The 19,283-nt window shown below is 34.9% G+C and overlaps 1 protein-coding gene across 2 annotated transcripts in view; it reads left to right on the plus strand.

Moving 5' to 3' along the window:
- LOC136042407 (probable E3 ubiquitin-protein ligase HERC4) overlaps positions 1-19,283 on the plus strand; it is an 88,615-nt gene that overhangs the window by 17,665 nt on the left and 51,667 nt on the right. For both annotated transcript variants that reach the window (XM_065727381.1, XM_065727382.1), the window contains exons 4-5: positions 679-792; positions 10,572-10,733. In XM_065727381.1, coding sequence (XP_065583453.1) covers positions 679-792; positions 10,572-10,733 — 276 coding nt within the window. The remainder of the gene's footprint in view (positions 1-678; positions 793-10,571; positions 10,734-19,283) is intronic.

Raw genomic sequence — 19,283 nt, forward strand, 5'->3', positions numbered from 1 at the left:
GGTACTATAGCTTCCGATTTCAAATCAAATGGGATTCTTCTAAATTTTATGCTACCATCCCTTCCATAAAAACTTAAATGCCCCTAGGGCATAACTTAAACCCTTGCCCTCAGTCTCTGGGGTTGATTTCAACCCTAAATCCTTGTTACATGGTCTTTTAACTATTTTTGATAAAGTTGCTATCTTAAAATTTCAATTGTCCCAAAATATCATTTTGAGACATTATGACGCGTTTTGGGAGGGTATCTGCCCTCCAATCACTTTGAATATTAAAATGGGGACTGGAATTGATTACCAATCCAATGAGCCCTCTCCGAAGTTTATACGATCACGATTTCTGTATAAACCTTATGTGCCCCCAGGTTATATCTTACAACCCATGTCCTGAGGGCTATGGGTGAATGTGATACTTCATACAATTATGTGAAAGCCATAATTTCCGGACCTTTCAACTACGTTGAACAAAATGTATCTCAAAATTTTGATGTCCCAAGTGCTTAAAGAATAATGATACTGGCTAACTAAAACAGGTGTTAGAAGCAAATTGTAAAATTAAAGTATTTTTTTATTGAAATAGAAATACAGGGATGTAACTCTTCCCTTTCTCTTTGGTCTTATAAAAAAAAAATCTTATGTACCTCTAATTACGAAACACAATTGATCATTTTATTTTTATAGGCCATGGTTATGAATTAGAATTTATTAGAATGCCGACACTAATAGAGTCTTTAGAGTCGAAAAAGGTCATCCAAATAGCTTGTGGCCTAGAACATTCCATGGCGCTAACTGATAGTAAGTTATGGTCTTTTTTTCTTTTTTTCAAGTAGCTGTAAAAGTATGGTTGATGGTAGGCTAGCCGACTCACTGAACTAAATGGAACATTGTGATTGGACGTTGCCAGCCTTGTAAGTGCTGAAGATATTAAAAAAAAAAAAAATTATGTAGAGCAAGTATTCTAGTGAATTTATCCAATGAATGTACATTGTGCCTCATTGCTTAGGTTGAACACTCAGATTAAATTTTGAACAAGTGCATTCCTGAATAAATAAAAGCTTTTCTCGATATGCTGTCGTTTCCTTAGGGAAGAAATGGACTTCTTCCCACTGTATAAAGAAAAATATATCAACTGCTGAATTATGAGAAAATGTTTTAAAAGGCACATACCCAATGAATAAGTTTGAAATGACTTATTTCTCATGTGTGGTTGAAAAACCTGTATCTTTTATGAATAATGGAAGAAACTGAAGTTAAGATTTTCGATGAAAATGGAAAAGGATTTCTTTATGGAAATTGCTAGGCCACGAAGGCCTGGTGCCAACACACTAAATAGAAACTAATTATGGGGGACTAATGTTTGGTTTCTTCATACATACCATATATATTGCCAGATGTCGAAAATACTTTTACAATCTATTTCCTCCAGCTAAATGTCCAGGTTATGAAATGCCCTCCATTGGTATCTTATCTTGGCTTTGTATCCTTCCACTAGGTGCTATCGTTTCTGCAAACTATATCACGTTATTGGTAAACTGAAATCACCTCTTCTATTCAGAAAGCTCCATATACCTTAGATAGCTTTAGCAACCATTCATGTTTCAGGTGTATTAAGTTGTAGAAAAAATTTAATTAGAATCGGGTTGAATCTTAAAGTCACTTCCATTGCTCCTTTGGATCCCATCTTTCTATGCCAATTTTGCTCCGACCTGTCAAAGCTCTGTCTCCTTTTTGCTACTATCCAGGATCCTTACGGGATAGGAATGAAAGTCTTCGGTCCCTAGGATTTCAGTACTTCATCAGCCCTTATGCTGGTGATTCTAAAATTATGGAACGTACTGACTCACAAGATAACATTGACTGAAGATTAATAGACAGATGTATTTAAAATTGGGTAGCTAAGAGTAAACTGGAGTTCGATACAAGTAAGTTAAAGGGTCATTCCATGTCAAGTCAACAAGGTCATGACACCCACCTCTTTAGATTTTGATGAAACTTGGCGCAAGTGTTGCATTTGCTATCCAATTGATAAATACCAAATTTTATTTCTCTATCTCTTATAGTTTTTTTCTACAATTTTTTTTTTAATTTTCTTAATTTAACGCGATTTTAGGTCTCGGATTTCGCGTCTTGCAATGTAACTTGTAGCTTAAAAAATTAATATCTTGAAAACTGTTTGAGATATCACCATGAAACTTTGCATAATATTTAATTAATATATTCAAAATAAAGAAAAAATACATTCACTAACCTATCTCAACTACAAAAAATAATAAAATATTACAATCAGGTGTTTTTATTATTTTTAAACCGTTGTCAGGATTTACTAAAATTGTAATATCTCAGGTCTCAGACCTGGTAGAGTGTTCATATTTTTTTTTTACATACTCCTAGATACATAGGCTAACAGATAAACAAAAAAGATGTATGGCTTTTTCACATGTTTAGTTAATATTCCAAAAATTAGAATATTCTTAAGAAATTATAAATTAGCGGTTTACTTAAATTTAATAAATGTGAAATAAAATAAAAACTGAAGTCTAAGAATCAATATCTTTTACAGCAATTATTAGTTCTGCTTGTTATATTTTTTCCACCTCATCCAACACTCTTCTGTTTTTCTGATGCACTCTTTTTATGGCACTTGGTATTAACCAAGTGACATATAGCAATCGCAAATTCTGTCTGTATGTCGGTCCCGGTTTTGCTACTTTAGGCACTTCCAGGTAAGCTAGGACGATGAAATTTGGCAACCGTATCAGGGACCGGACCAGATTAAATTAGAAATAGTCGTTTTCCCGATTTGACCATCTGGGAGGGAGTGGGGGCCGGTTAATTCGGAAAAAATAGAACTAATGAAGTATTTTTAACTTAAGAGCGGGTGATAGGATCTTAATGAAATTTGATGTTTTGAATGATATTGTGTTTCAGAGCTCTTATTTTAAATCCCGACCGGATCTGACGACATTGGGGGAGTTGGAGGGGGGAAACTTAAAATCTTGGAAAACACTTAGAGTGGAGGGATTGGGATGAAACTTGGTGGGAAAAATAATCACAAGTCCTAGACACATGATTGACATAAACGGAACGGATCTGCTCTCTTTGGTGCAGTTGGGGGGGGGGGGGTAATTCTGAAAAACTAGAAAAAATGAGGTATTTTTAACTTACGAACGGGTGATCGGATCTCAATGAAATTTGATTTTTAGTAGGATATCGTGACTTAGAGCTCTCATTTTAAATCCCGACAGGATCTGGTGACATTGGGGGGGGGAGTTGGGAGGGGGAAACCTAAAACTTGGAAAACACTTAGAGTGGAGGGATCGAGATGAAACTTGGTGGGAAAAATAATCACAAGTCCTAGTTACATGATTGACATAAACGGAACGGATCTGCTCTCTTTGGGGTAGTTGGGGGGGGGCTATTTCTGAAAAATTAGAAAAAATGAGGTATTTTTAACTTACGAATGGGTGATCGGATATCAATGAAATTTGATATTTAGAAGGATATCGTGGCTCAGAGCTCCTATTTTATTCCCGACCGGATCTGGTGACATTGGGGGGGGGAAGTTGGCAGGGGGAAACCCAAAACTTGGAAAACACTTAGAGTGGAGGGATCGGGATGAAACTTGGTGGGAAAAATAATCACGAGTCCTAGATACATGATTGACATAACCGGAACGGATCCGCTCTCTTTGGGGTAGTTGGTGGAGGGGTTAATTCTGAAAAATTAAAAAAAATGAGGTATTTTTAACTTACGAACAGGTGATCGGATCTCAATGAAATTTGATATTTAGAAGAATATCGTGTCTCAAAGCTCTTATTTGAAATCCTGACCGGGTCTGGTGACATTGGAGGAAGTTTGGGGTGGGGGAACCTAAAATCATGGAAAAGCTTAGATTGGAGGGATTGGGATTATTCTTGTTGGGAAAAATAAGCCGAAGTCTTACATACGTGATTTACATCATTGGAACGGATCCGCTCTATTGGGGGGGGGGGTTAATTCTGAAAAATAAGAAAAAATGACGTATTTTTAACTTACGAAGGAGTGATCGGATCTTCATGAAACTTCATATTTAGAAGGACCTCGTAACTCAGATCTCTTATTTTAAATCTCAATCGGATCAATCGTAATTGGGGGGGGGCAGTTGGGGGGGGGACCGGAAATCTTAGAAAATACTTAAAGCGGTGAGATCAGGGGGAAACTGGATGGGAAGAATAGAATCTTGTCTAAGATACGTGACTGACATAACCGGACCGGATCTGCTCTCTTTGGTGGAATTGGGGGGGGGGATAATTTTGAAAATTGAGGTATTTGTAACTTACGAAAGGGTGACCAGATCTTAATAAAATTTGATATTTAGAAGGATCATGTGCTTTAAAGTTCTAATTTTAAATTCCGACCATATCTTGGGACATTGGGGGGAGTTGGAGGGGGAAACAGTTAAAGTTCTAATTTTAAATTCCGACCATATCTTGGGACATTGGGGGGAGTTGGAGGGGGAAACCGGAATTCATGGAAAACGTGAAAATTGGGGTATTTTTATCTTACGAATAGATGATCGGATCTTAATGAAATTTGATTTTTAGAAGGAATTCATGTCTCAGAGCTCTTATTTCAAATCCCGACCAGATCTTTTGATATTGGGGGAGTTGGAGGGAGAAATCTTGGAAAAACACTTGGAGTAGAGGAATCGGGATGAAGCTTGGTGGATAGAATAAACAAATGTCCTTGATACGTGATTGACAGAATAGTACTGGATTCGCTCTCTTTGGGGGAGTTGCGGGGAGGGGTTCAGTGATTTGGCGAGTTTGGTGCTTCTGGACGTGCTAGGACGATGAAAATTGGTAGGCGTGTCAGGTAGCTGCACAATTTGACTTGATAAAGTCGTTTTCCCAGATTTGACCATCTGGGGGGCTAAAGGGAGAGGAAAAATTAGAAAAAATTAGGTATTTATAACTTACGAGTGGGTGATCGGATCTTAATGAATTTTGATATTTAGAAGAACATCGTGACTCAGAGCTCTTATTTTAAATCCTGACCGGCATTAAGCCTCTTATTTTCCTTTTTAAATCAATCTATTGATTCATAGAGGTTTGTTAGAGCTCATACCATATGATCTCTTGGCTCTTAGCTCTTCTCGCCTCGTCACAAGTGCCATATGAGCTCTTAGCTCTTGTTTGAAGTAGTACATTCTGCCAGCGTTACTTGATTGCGATGCATCAAATGTACTGATAATGTGCTCCAAAGGTATTATGTACAAGTCTTCTCTTTGAGGTCAGTAAAAGCTGGCAGCTGGTCCTGGAGGGTGAAAAAAAAGAATTTCAGCATCTTCTTCTTCATGAAACACAGTTTTAACGAGTCCAAAGTACCACTTTCCATCGTAGTTTGCAGCCACATAATCATTTAAAGAGGGTTGAATGCAGATCCAATCTATAGCAGAATCAAAAGAAAACTTTAGAATAGGATTAGGACTATCAGTAGTACTCTTTATTTCAGTTTCATTGTATTTAATAGGTTGAAATAATGGAAATTTCTGGTACCGGGAATAGTCTTGGTGATTAAAAATCGTGACACTAACTCCAATCTGAAATTCCGCATTTTTTTTTGTCAATAAAGTGAGAGTTTATTTTTTCAATATTGACTTTACAGAAGTCATAAACTGCAGTTGCTGTCTTGATTTGATTTTGCTTGCTGTCTTGATTGGCACATTGGCTGTGCCAGCCGATGGCTGGCTTTTCTCAAAATTCTCTTAACAGTTCCTCCCAAGCCATCACATTTTGATTTCCCGTGGCTTGTTGCAAAGAATGAATGTTCGGCTTTCATTCCAAAGTCTTCATGATGGTTTGTTAGGTTTTTGAAACTATTTCTATTTTTGTATTGGCCAGCACAGCCGTCAGTGAAATAATGAACTTTGTTTATTTCAGGATGATTTTCTTTCAGCCATTTTGAATTTTTTTTTGTTGTACATAATTCACAAAACAAGTGTCATGTTGTAAATCATCACTTACGAAACAATGGTTGGAAATTAAAACTTTATTATCCTTTTTCAAGTAAAGTCCAACTGGATGATTTGTGCATCCATCTCTGTTCCAGTGATAACTTTGGATTTCATTTTAAATGGTGTAAGAATAATTTTCACTGAAATCCATTACTGCAATTGCTGTACTAAGGCGGATCTTCTTTCAGTTTTTTGAAAGTTTTAGACTGTGATTTTGTAATATGTGAATGTGGGATTAGGTTTTCTACAGATTTGCTCAGTAAAGAAATAAAGCCTTCAACGCTGATTGATTGCTTAGCCATTTCTGTCCTGTCAGTATTAGCCCATTGACTTATAATTATTTCTTCTTCTAAATTATAACCTTTGCTCAATTTTGCAGTTAAGTATTCAATCAGGGCATCATCAGACGGACAGTTGTCACAATGGCATAGCATACACTCACTGTTTTCAACATGACAAACCAACATCTTGATCAAATCTTTGTCAAAACTTTCATTTTTTACAGCATCTAGTAACAATTTCACATTCTGGTGTATGTTGCATGCGCAAACTGTATGGGTATCTGCTGACCCAGTAAGGACACGCCACTTTGGTCTTATGCTGCAAAATTTCGAGAATCCTATTTTCAAGTTGGGGCATTCCCATTTAAAACAAGAGTAAAGCTCTCTCAAATTCTCAAATACTAAGAATAAGTCTTTTTTGCATATAAATATTTTTTTTAATGCTCACTTTATCTTTTGCTCCAGGTAAAACTCTTGAATTCTCATCACTTTGGTAAAAGTCTGTCACAAGTTTAACTGTTTTTCGGAGAGTGTGTTACCTTTTTTAGGGTCAGGGATAGCTAGGATACCTTTCTCTCGTCTAAGTTTTCTTGCTTGTTTTACCATATATTGGGTCACCTGAAATTCTGTAGCAACTTTTTCCTGGCTCCAAGATTCTGGCACCAAAGTCAGAATCTGGACTTTTTGGGATCTCCCAACAGACATAAGTTTTTCTTTTAAAAGGCCCACGAGCTTATTAAAATCTTTAACTTTTTTGGTATGATTTCTTTTGTCTTCTTTTTCGTCTTCTGACATTTCAATTTCATAATCTAGAGCTTTGGAGATTTTTTTCTTTACTTCTTTTGTTACTTTTTCAAGTTTTCTTTTGTAAAACGATCCCTTACTATGTGATGAAAAATTATGAAATTTATTTGGAGTTAAACCCAAATTATCTAAGGCTGCATTTGTTTGTGAAAGGGAGACATTTATAGATTCAAATGAATCCAATTCAATCATTAGTTCGTCATCAGACTCATTTTCAGTGATTTTAGTTTTTTCTTCACAGAAGTTTCGACACGAAGGGCATATCTATAAGGGATCGTAAAACGATCCCTTACTATGTAATGAAAAATTATGAAATTTATTTGGAGTTAAACCCAAATTATCTAAGGCTGCATTTGTTTGTGAAAGGGAGACATTTATAGATTCAAATGAATCCAATTCAATCATTAGTTCGTCATCAGACTCATTTTTAGTGATTTTAGTTTTTTCTTCACAGAAGTTTCGACACGAAGGGCATATCTTTTGTCCTTGTTTAATAAAAATGTTTTTTTCACACAATTGTTTTGAAAAAATTAAAGATACACTTCTTAGTGTCTTTTTTATTGGCTTTTTGTGTTTTTAATGGATCGATGCATACTGTTTGATATTTTTCAAACACATTGAGAAAGTAGTAGCTGTGATGGGAACAAACATTTTTAAATTCAATTAAATCGATTCCAGATCTAAGTTGAATTAATTCTTTTTCTTCCTTGGTTAATTCTGATACGGATTGTAATTATTTGGAAGGTGTATAAGTTGTCTGAAAACAGTCTGATTGTTTAAATAGTCCAATGCTACAAGCTTGAGGATTTGTCATTTTGATTTCTGCTTACCCCATTTTAAAGTCCAAGAAGAAAAGTATTCACTTAGTTTTACTCAATCACTGAGTCCTTTGCCCCTGCTCTATTTACACAATCACGCCTTGCTCTATCGTTAATTAATTGATTTTAGAAATAATTATAAAAAATAAGTGGATATATACAATTTTAAACACTTCATAGTTGATACAAACATGATCAGTAGTAAATGATTTACAATTTATCTTCATAAAGGTTTTGTAAGTACTTTTAAATTGAAAGTGACTTGAGCACCTTGTTTATTTGAGTTTTCTTTTTTCTGATAACAACTTAATACAAGAAAAGCTAAAATTAAACTTTAATATACTTTCAAACCAAATGTTTCAAATTGCATATTCTTTTAATTGGTCTGTAATTTTGTTACTCATAAATAATGTTGAATATCAGTCAAACATGAGAAAAACCCATACATTTTTTGTTTATCTGTTAGCCTATGTATCTAGGAGTATGTAAAAAAAATATGAACACCCTACCAGGTCTGAGACCTGAGATATTGCAATTTTAGTAAATCCCAACAATGGTTTACAAAAAAAATTCTGACTATAATATTTTTATTATTTTTTTGGAGTTGAGATAGGTTAGTGAATGTATTTTTTCTTTATTTTAAATATATTAATTATATACTATGCAGAGTTTCATGGTGATATCTCAAATACTTTTCAAGATATTAATTTTTTAAGCTACAAGTTACATTGCAAGACGTGAAATCCGAGGCCTACAATTGTGTTAAATTAAGAAGATTAAAAAGTTTGTAAAAAAAACTATAAGAGATAGAAATAAAATTTGGTATTTATCAAAAGGATAGCAAATGCAATAATTGTACCAAGTTTCATCAAAATCTAAAGAGGTGGGTGTCAAATTAATTATTTACTGCGTGATTTGACATGGATTGTCCCTAAAGCTCTTTGGTTTGGGCTAAGATAATAGAAGTGGCAGTATTTCATTAGTTCTGAACGCCCGAGCAATCATCAACCATACAAAAAAGATCTTGTTACAAGATATATTATGTCCTTATTACAAACATAGTTATAGTTATTTCAGTAGCCCTGAAATAACTATAAGGCATTTTTGTTGTGAAATAAGTTAGGAAATGGTGAGAGGAAATTAAAGAAAATAATTCAAAAAAGTATACAAAAGCTTGTTTGGAAGTATCCAATTTTGGGGTCAAAGAATTGATTTGGAAATCAAATGATGGTCATGAAGACTCAAGGTTTTGGTGAGTGGTGTAGGTATAAGCTTACAATATCTACCTGGATCCATTCGACCCATTCCCTAATATCTCATTCACTCAGCTCAATAATTCTTCAGAAGCCAAAAGGTACTGATTTAGAATTTTATGTTTGTTTCTTAAAATGGTGCTTGCGACCGCAAATATTTCAGATTTTGCAGATGAGTTTGTGGAAGTGCGTTATCCTCGAAGTCAATGGTGTGATTGGAAAGTCGAAGGAATGTTTTGAAATTCAGTGGCCTTGTTGGTTTCGTAGATTTAAAGTTGAAAATACCTTCTTTGAGTCAAAGTCCTACTTTGACTCATAGGCAGTTTTGGAATGTTTCATTTTTATAGCTCAACGGCTCTCTGAAACTGCAAAAAGCCACTAATCTATGATATTACCTTAAGATTCTAGGGGCCTGGTTGCTTTACCGCTGGACCCTAGAAGGGCTAAGTGACTGCCTCATTCTCATTGTCGATTGTCTTCTAACCGCAGATAGGGGGAAAATCTTCGCTTGTCGTCTAATCAGAGACAATGGGAACTTCTTCTTGATGTAATGGCTTCAGTATGGGTTCATTACAACCACCCTGGGATAAATACGAATTCTTTCTTAAAGTTTTGACCTATTTAGATTTTTTTTGCCCAAAAATGTCAATATGTTCTTTTGTGTCAAGTCATAGGTTGTCAAATAAGCAATAACAATAACAGTTTAGAAAGTTTGTCGTGAATTCAGTTCTTCCTTCCTGTTATTGCATCAAAGAATCATGCATTTTACACTATTTGTTTTCTTGCAGAACTTGTTTTGATTCTTATTTTTGCTTGTCTTCTAACCGCAGATTTTATTTAGAACTCGATGTATTAGTTGCGATACCGGTTTTCAAAATTCCTAGCTGGAGATCTTGTTTGTGCTTAATATTCGTACATGATTAGCCCCGAGTTATCTAAAATTTCTAAAAGAACGCACAAACATCATTTAAATGCTGTGACATACACTGAATAAAGAAATTTTTGAGAAAAGTCTGGAAGCCCCCGAATTTTGGCTTGTCGGTAGTTTAAGATGGCATTTGCTATTATTTGTGTAATGTGGAAGGTTAGTTTTAGTTTAATCCTTTCAATTGGCTGCATTTTAAATCTAAGTGACAGGTTTGTTTCTTTTTCCCGCTAGTTAAAGTGACGAGAATGGTAATATATTTGAAGGTAGCTGCGGAATATGACACTCAAATATATATCTTTTTAAATAAGGATTATAGTCATGGGCTTAATTGACTAACTTCACACCAAAGTGGGATTTAAGACATTGCGCTTAGTCGTATTTGCAATTGCAACGGAAGCCAATTTTGTTGAATGCCCAACTGAGCTACATATACATTTTTGGAGGTAGTTCTTGTTTGTTATTCATCCTATTTCGTTTTTTTTTTTTTGTTTTTAGCTGGAGAAATCTACTCATGGGGAAACGTCAATTTTGGTCAGCTTGGCTTGGGCCCTCTTGAGACTTGTATAGTTAATCCTCAGCTAGTCAAATCATTGGTCGGAATCCCTATCTCCTACATAGTTTGCGGCGGATATCACTCATTTGCTGTTTCTAAGTCAGGTAAGGTCTTTTTGTTAAAGGTATTTCGTGTTCACCTTTTTTGGAATCTCTCTAAATAGAAATTGGTGTTGCTATTTCATACTCATATGTATCTGTATTAATTTATGGAGAGGTTAGCTCGAAAATAAGCCTGCACAAAGACAAGAATAACATTAGAATATGATCAATTTAATGATATTAAACTCAAATTTTGTCACCGATTATTACGGGCGTATAAACAGTCTTGATCAGACTATTACCCCAAACCACTATATGGAGTAATCCACAAAACAAAGTAACGCAGTGTGTTGCTAAAACCTAATAAACACACAAATTATAGACAAATTTGCGTCAAATAAAATTTAAGATTATATTCTCAGTTTAAGGTATTTAATTCCTATTGCACAATAAATAAATTCCGCTAGGAAGTGCTGATCAAACATTTTAAAATTTCACCCCATTTTCCTTATTGGTCGAAATTAAAATGTAAAGCGGGCCTAAGTCAACCAATGAAATTCATTCTTAGCTGAAGACATAACAAGAGAATTTTACATTTTTACCGACGGGAAAACAACCCGACGGGTTAATCCGATCAGAATTTATGATAAAAAGAATCTGTACAAAAAACTTAAAAAGTTAAACTTAGGTAAACTTGAAAACTCGAAGTTACTTTTTTTTTATTGTTGTCAGTGGTCTTTAGATAGATAACAGCAAGAGAATCTTATTCTCTTAAACTTACAATATCTTCTAAGAAATTTACATTTGTTCCAATACTCCCCCACTTCCAGTACTCATAGGCAGATTTTTCTTGCCTACTAAATGGCCAATGGAAAGTAGCAAAAACAGATTCTACTTCTGTTTCTCAAATTTTAGAATAATATTGAATATATTTTCAAGTAAAAAACTACTAGCATCATCAACACAGCATAATTCACTAATCCATAAAGGCTTTACGTCCTGAAAAGGCGGAAGAATACGCATACTTTTAAGCACTAATAAGCATTAAGTAAAAAATTATAATAATTCAATAAGAGAAAGAGAGGGAAGGATAGGTATTGTTGAAAATGTTCTTTTCCCGACGGCTTTTGATAAAACAAACATCAAAAGGCTGTTAGAATTGGAACTGATGACTATTGGGAGACAATTTAAAAGATACATAATTTTCTTCTGAAGTTTATATAAATTGTATAATATTTCCGCTCCCTCTCATGGAATATTTTTCATGTCTATTAAATAGCAAATTGGAAGTAGAAAATGTATATTGTACTTCCTGTGTCGAATCATAGAATAAGGAGAAAACATTAAAAAAAAAACAAGCAAATATAATTCACTGATACCCATAGAAACTCTTATCACCTTATGCAATAAATAATAGTCAACACCAGCTCATAAACATTCAATGGTTATAATAAATAAATAAAAGAGAGCTAATAGAGAATTTTAGATCCATGGTGAGTTTATAATTGAAACAAATAGCCAAATGATTGTCTGATCGTTTTTTCAATTGATGACAATTAAAACACTAGGTGGAAATGTGCGCTGCTGGAAAACGGTTAGAGTTCGTGATAACGAACTGTAAGTAAGGAGGGGCTCGGCTAAAAAGAAATCGAAACTAAAATGACATTTTGATATAAATAGATACATTAAAAAGTCGACTTATGCTGATTTCAAATAAATACGATTTATTGTTACCCATCAAAAGTTATTAGCCTGAGAAAATTCAACTTTTTCCTGAAAAGGGGAAGCACTTCTGAAAAATCAAGGAGTCTTGTTGAAATTCGCAACATCAGATTCAACGTATCAGAAAACCAGAAACTGATCCTCCATAGATCTCAAGCTTCCATCTGCAAAATTATTTAGTTTTTTTGTCACAAGAAAAATCACGGATGCGTGTTTATTTATTTATTTTTTTTGGTTCTTCCCAGGGTTGATCGCATCGGAGTAATGGTCCAAAAAGATCGAAGAAGGTTCATTTGAACAAAAATTAAAAACCCTAGTACTCCTTTTAATTGACCAAAAAGATTGGAGGGTGTTCAATAATAATAATAATTTATTTGTAACCCATCATAAATAGCAAGACAAAAATGGAGTATTGAATTACAAAAAAGAAGAGATAAAAATAAATAAATAAAAACTATCACCTAGAAAAAAAATCACGGCATCTTACTAATCCCATTTAAATCAATAGGCTGCGATTTCAGTTACAAAATTGGATCCCACACGGCGTCAACAGAAATAGGTATAACTGGGGTGCTTAGATAGACTCTTCAGAATGACATTTGATTACAACTTTGATAATGATCAAAATGATGCGTAAAATTATCATTTCAGATGCGTAAAAATAGAAGTAAAATGGACAACCTACAAAGACTCAAAAATCAAACCAACCAAATTATTGCTAATATATTATCGAAATTCTACTAATTTATAACATTTATCAATCAACTTTACCGCGAGAAAAATTTAAACCCTTATAGCACACACGTAAAATTACCACACGTAATTTTTTTTTAATGAATACACACACACATTTTTTGGGAAGTGATGAACATCATTCTTATGTAACCGGGTTAGACAGAGTCTGGAGAATTAACTAGAGCTATAGTAGCGTACAGACATAAAACTCTGCTGGTTATAATTGTATATATACTAAAATAAATAAATAAGAAGACTCCCCAGAAATAACCTGTGCCTAATACTCGAGATACAATTAGCACAACATCAGTGTTAAGAAAAGAGCATATGTTTTACTTCTATAGGAGTATTGTTTTTTGGTTTTTATTGACTTCTAAAAGAATTTCATAGAAATTTATATCTTGTGATATAAGTACAATCTAAATGGTCACAAATTAAATATAAAAACTGTTTTTTTTTTTCAAATAAAAGTAAGGATCATCATTAAAACTTAAAAGTATTAGAAACTCCTACGTATATGAGGGCGGTTGCTACCTGCTTCAAAATTTGCTCTTTAAGCTAAAGTAAGACTTCTTGTCCCAATTCCGATTGACTTCTAAAGCACAAGAGCGGTTTAGAATCAGAAGTTTTTGAAAGTTATAAAAAACTTTACAGTAAAGAGCGAGGTATTTAGTAGGGGCATCCATATACGTAATAATTCCTGTTTGTTTGAGTTTTAATGACGCTCCTTACTTTTAGTTGAAAAATTTGTTTTTGTATTTATTTAACATTGAACACCCCCCCCCCCCCATTGAACAAACACTAATCAGACACAAACTCACAGATATAAATAAAACAGTAATAGAGAGTACTTATAGAGAATTTTTGGAACCACAGTGGGCTTCAGAATTGAAAGGCCATGCAAAAGATTGATTGGTGTTGATGACGATTAGAATACAAAAGAAAAAGGTTTGCAGCTGGGGACAATGTGCAGGAAAATTGTGCAGCCGAGCAACGCTGTATCTGTTGCTTTTTAATCGTTATAAGCGGTCCATGGTTGTATAACGAAAAGAATTGAATTTTTTCTCCGTACAATGCCACCCCCCCCCCAAAAAAAAATAAAAAAAATAAAAATTACGTTCTAATCAAACACTAATAATAAACGTTGAATACAAATATTACTAAATAAAACAAGAGGACGAGGGAGAGAAAAAAGTGAGTTAGTTTCGGTTAGGCTTCATTTAAAAGAAAGGGATAAAACTTTCAGATACAAAACTGAAGTGTAAAAACTGACAGAAAAAAAAGAAGAGTTCTTAGGATAATAAAAGAAAAATAGACCGTGTTTTCGTCTGTTTAGAAGTCCTGTAAACATAAGTACATAAAACAAAAATTAAGTTTCGTCAATTCTCCGTTTTTTCACTGAGATCATCTTTTTTTTGTTTTCATTTTCGATTGAGCTTCTGTGACCTCAGGAAGCTCACGAACGTCCATATTTCGTACGAGTCTTGAGTCAATAAGCTCGGGCAGTAAGCTCGGGTCCAAAAGTAGTCCAGTTTTGACAACAACTTTTTCCAAAATTCTGTGTCACGTTGGACCTTGACGATTTCAAAATCATTTTTGTCAACAAAGGCAATTCGAAAGCAAGTTTCTTTGTCTACGATATTAAGCTGACCCTCTATTTGGTAATAAAATTTATGTTCCCTTTTGAATAGAAGACGGCTCTCAACAGGATCCCACCTAAGGAAAAAACCCCTCACTAAATTACCTTGTGCAGCTTCTTTTATCGTTTTGTCTGTTTGAATATTTGTTATTGTTTTAACTTCAACAAATCCAGAGTCACATATCCCGTCAGGAGAAGTTACAAGCCACAATCTTTCTTTATCAGCAAAAAGGCCAAAATCATTCGATCTTTGAACAACTTGGTCCTTTTTACTTTCAAAACACGCGATTGCAATTGGCTCACAATCAACTCCGTGATTCATTTGCCAGTTACAATACATTTGTTTCCCTGTTACTATTTCCTTGACAAGCCTTGCCGAAAATGTAGCAGGCCTACGAACACAGATAGAATGGATCCGTGTGCTTGAAATAGTTTCCATTCTCTTAGAAATCCATTTGGGATTATCAGCCTGACCAGCCGTAATAACGGGCAACTTCTTGAGCTGGTCAATAGATGGTTTCATTTTTCTCAAATATAATTGTTTGGCAGCCTCAAATTCTGTAGGCAGAAGATCTGGAGTTCGGCAATTTGGCCCATATTCTGAATCATTTTTTGGCAATACTCCTTGGACACTGCTACCATTGCTGGATTAACGTGCTGTGTACCTGCCTCTACGCCATTCATATGAAGATGGAATCAGACGCCTTGGACATTGCACCATTTTTTCCCGCTTAGCAGAAAAATTCTTGATTCTTTTATTTTGGCTTCTGCCAAAAACACTTTTATATGTGTGTGAGTGCCACTTATTCCCAAGAGAATTTGCAAGGGCTGCTGCTGTCACAAGCACTCTATGGGAATTTCGCTTGGAATGGCAAACCTGTTTGTGACCTAAGAATTTGACAACAATTCTCATAAAGTCTCTGCTATATTTGTAGTGGCCTCGATCAATAGGCCGGGGACTTTGCGAATGACTTTTTGAAGCTTGTCATTGACTGCTTCTCTAACTATTGTAAGAACTCTTGACAGTTTCCCTTCAACATTGTCTGATTTGCTGCACCCAGAAGAACATTTATTGTGGTCCCCAAATGCACGAGGCGGCACATTTCTTAGTAGATTTTTTAAATTGTGTACAGAACCCCCATCTTCTCGGTTCTTTTTTATTGCACCACAAAGATTTTTAGTAAGACTTGATATGCAGCTCTTTGTCAAGATTTTGGAGAATTGGTTTTTATTTTTTGCGAGGCTATATAAATCCCCAGTAAAATTCCTAGTAACATGGTTACAACATTCATGCTTCACAATTTCCTTTTCATAGGCCACGCGCTCTATAAGGCGTTGATGTACACTAGAATCTCCACCAATAAATTCTAGATGTCGTAGCCCATGAATTAAGATACTAAGCACAAAACCCTCTACCTTCATGTCCTGCTTCATTCCTGAAGAAGAACCGCTCCAGTTGAGGTAGCAAAAGTGATCTGGAGGGGGCACTTTTTTAGTTCTGGCACGAGCAAATGTAGCAATATTTATTCCTAGAACTAACAAATTAAACTTTTTTGGTATAATAGTCAAAAATTATGGCATGGCCAGCTTTTGCATTGTAGTCGTGCCCTTTCGTCCTTTTATCCCACCGGCGTCCAAAATAACTCTAGTATACGGTATACCATCTTGTGAAATTATGCCATCAGATATAGCCAGGTCTCGAGCTTCCTTGCCATTTACCTGAATAACATTGTCCAAATCTTCTTATCACTTCTGAAAAAGAATCTAATATAAACCACACAAATCAGATAAGTTAAATATAATATATATCTAACTAAAAAGACAGTTTATATGGAGACTAATTGTGGGAAAAGGGGAAAAAAATGAAATAAAGAATAAAACGATGAAGAAATAAGCTAACTATATAGAGAAACTTACAGCTGGCAAGAAATTATGGAAGCAAAAAAAAAAAAAAAAAAAACACTAATGAAAAACTGGGTTCCATGCGATTCCTTTCTTATATTCATATCATTAAAGTTCGATTAGGGATACGACTAGAAAAAGTTCAATTTTTAGGGGTGTTTTCGGGGTTAATCCAGAGTTTCTAAAAGGAGCTCTGTAGAATTGCCCTATTTATTATGTATAAAGAACGAATCAGATCTTGTGAAGAAAGGAAGTAAAAGAATATAGTAGACAAGTACACACGTTTGTAACTTAAATACAACAAATCTTTTCAAATATGACGAGTTTCTAGATAGTTAAAATTCAAAGCCATAACAAGAGCCAAGAGCTCATATGGCATGAACTCTAGCAAAATTCTAAGAATCAATAGATTGATTTAGAAGGAAAATCAGAGGCTTTATACCGGTCATTATTTAAAATAAGAGCTCTGACAAACGAAGTCCTTCTAAATATCAAAATTCATTAAGATGTGATCACCCAGTCCTACTTTAAAAATACCTAATTTTTCCTCTCCCTTCAGCCCCCCAGGTGGTCCACCAGATGGAATTAGTGAAAATGACTTTCTCAAGTCAATTTGTGCAGGTCCCTGATACGCCTACCAATTTTTATCGTCCTAGCACGTCCAGGAACACCGAACTCGCCAAAACACTGGCACTCCTAACTGCCCCAAAGAGAGAGGACCCAGTCTGGTTACGTCAATCACGTTATCTACGACATTTGCTAATTGTATTCATCAAGTTTCATTCCGATCTCTCCACTCTTAGTGTTTCCCAAGATTTTCGGTCTCCCCCTCAAACTCCCCCCAATGTAACCTGATATGATCAGGATTTATAAGATAAGAGCTCTGAGACATGATTTCCTTCTAAATATCAAATTTCATTAAGATCTGGTCACCCGTTCGAAAGTTAAAAATACCTCAATTTTTCTATTTTTTTCGAATTACCCATCCCCCCCCCACTCCCCCAAAGACAGGCCTATTAATTTTCATCGTCCTTGCACGTCCAGAAGCACCGAACTCACCAAAGTACTAGAAATCCCCCCTCCCCCCAACTCCTCCAAAGAGAGTGGATCCGGTCCAGTTATGTCAATAACGTATCTAGGACATGTTTATCTCAATAACGTTTCTCTCAACTCTACCTTTAAAAAAGTAAAAAACTTTAGCGCAAAGAGCGGGGCGTTGATGAGGAAGCAGCCCTTTTCATATACGAAGTCATTTCTGTTCGTTTTAAGTTTTAATGTCGCTCCTTACTTACAATAATTTTTTTTTATGTAATTTCTGAACGTTTTTGAATCAATGCATGTTTTGATTTTGGCTCTACGCATAGGAATAATTAGAACGAAATTTGTATATTTTTTTTTTTTTAGCCAAATGGCTTTCTCATAGTTTTTATCGAATGTCGAGGTTTGTTTTGGTGATTGCAATGCCTTTATTGTACTTTTGAGTCAGAACAAATTACTATCTTCTGAAGAAATTGACATTAAGTAATTGTCTGCTATCCCAATAGCAACAAGTTTAGGTTCAAATATGGAGTGTGAGGGATCCAGCTTGAATATGTCTGTCTTATTCAATATTGGTATGTCAAAAGCAGCTCCTACATCATTATTTTTGGATCCGTCCGTATTCCGTATATACCTTTATGTTATATATAGTCTGTCACCATTAAATGGTTGAGTTTGATATAGTTAAATGGATCTTCTTTTTCAAATTTGTTTGTTAAATATTTGATGCTACTACTTGTCCATGGGGGTATTAGCGGTAAGTCTTGCAGGTGTTACATTTCACTAAAATTGAAGATTATATCCTTTGTCTTCAATAAACTCTACTTTTTCTATCATCCATTCTTTATTCCGGATTCGTTTTTTGTTAAATGTACGGGTAAGTCCTCTTTTAATAATTAGAGCTTGCATGGGTGGGATGATGGGGGTAGCCATATCTTTTTCAGGTACTTCAGCATCTGTTGTTCTCTTCTGGTTTGCAGGTCAGCTATTCCACTTTCAATTAATAAGAAGGAGATGGGCGTTGTACTTCTTGCCCCAAAGGCTATTTCTAATGCGCCATTTTGGATGACTTCCACTTTGTTCTGTGTGCTTTCTGATGCAATATTGTAGAAAAGTGAGGCACAATCAATCTTTGCTCCAATGTATTTACAGTAGAACTCAAGCATAAATACTGTATTTGCTCCCCAAGTTTTCTCGGATAGGATTTTCATGATGTTAAGTCGTCTTATGCATGACTGTTTTATATGTTCCACAATTGGTTGGAGGGTCAGCTTTTGATCTATCAAACATCCAAGATAAGACTGCCTAAAGACTCTTTCTATTGTTCGATTTTTCAACATCATATCTGGGATATTAGTTATGTGTCTATTTGTGAATACCATCATTTTTGTCTTTGTGGTTGAAAATTCTATGTCTAGATCCTCAGCCCAAAATGTCAGCTGATTGATCATTTGTTGTAGTTTTGTTATTATTTCTGTCTCTTTGTGCCCTGTTAGCCAGATGCAAATATCGTCAGCAAATACTGAGGACTTTATTTCATCATCATTCAGTGGGCTGTTGTATTGACTTATATTGTA

The sequence above is a fragment of the Artemia franciscana genome, unplaced genomic scaffold (genome assembly GCF_032884065.1).
Source record: "Artemia franciscana unplaced genomic scaffold, ASM3288406v1 Scaffold_1259, whole genome shotgun sequence".
Classification (NCBI taxonomy): Eukaryota; Metazoa; Arthropoda; class Branchiopoda; order Anostraca; family Artemiidae; genus Artemia; species Artemia franciscana.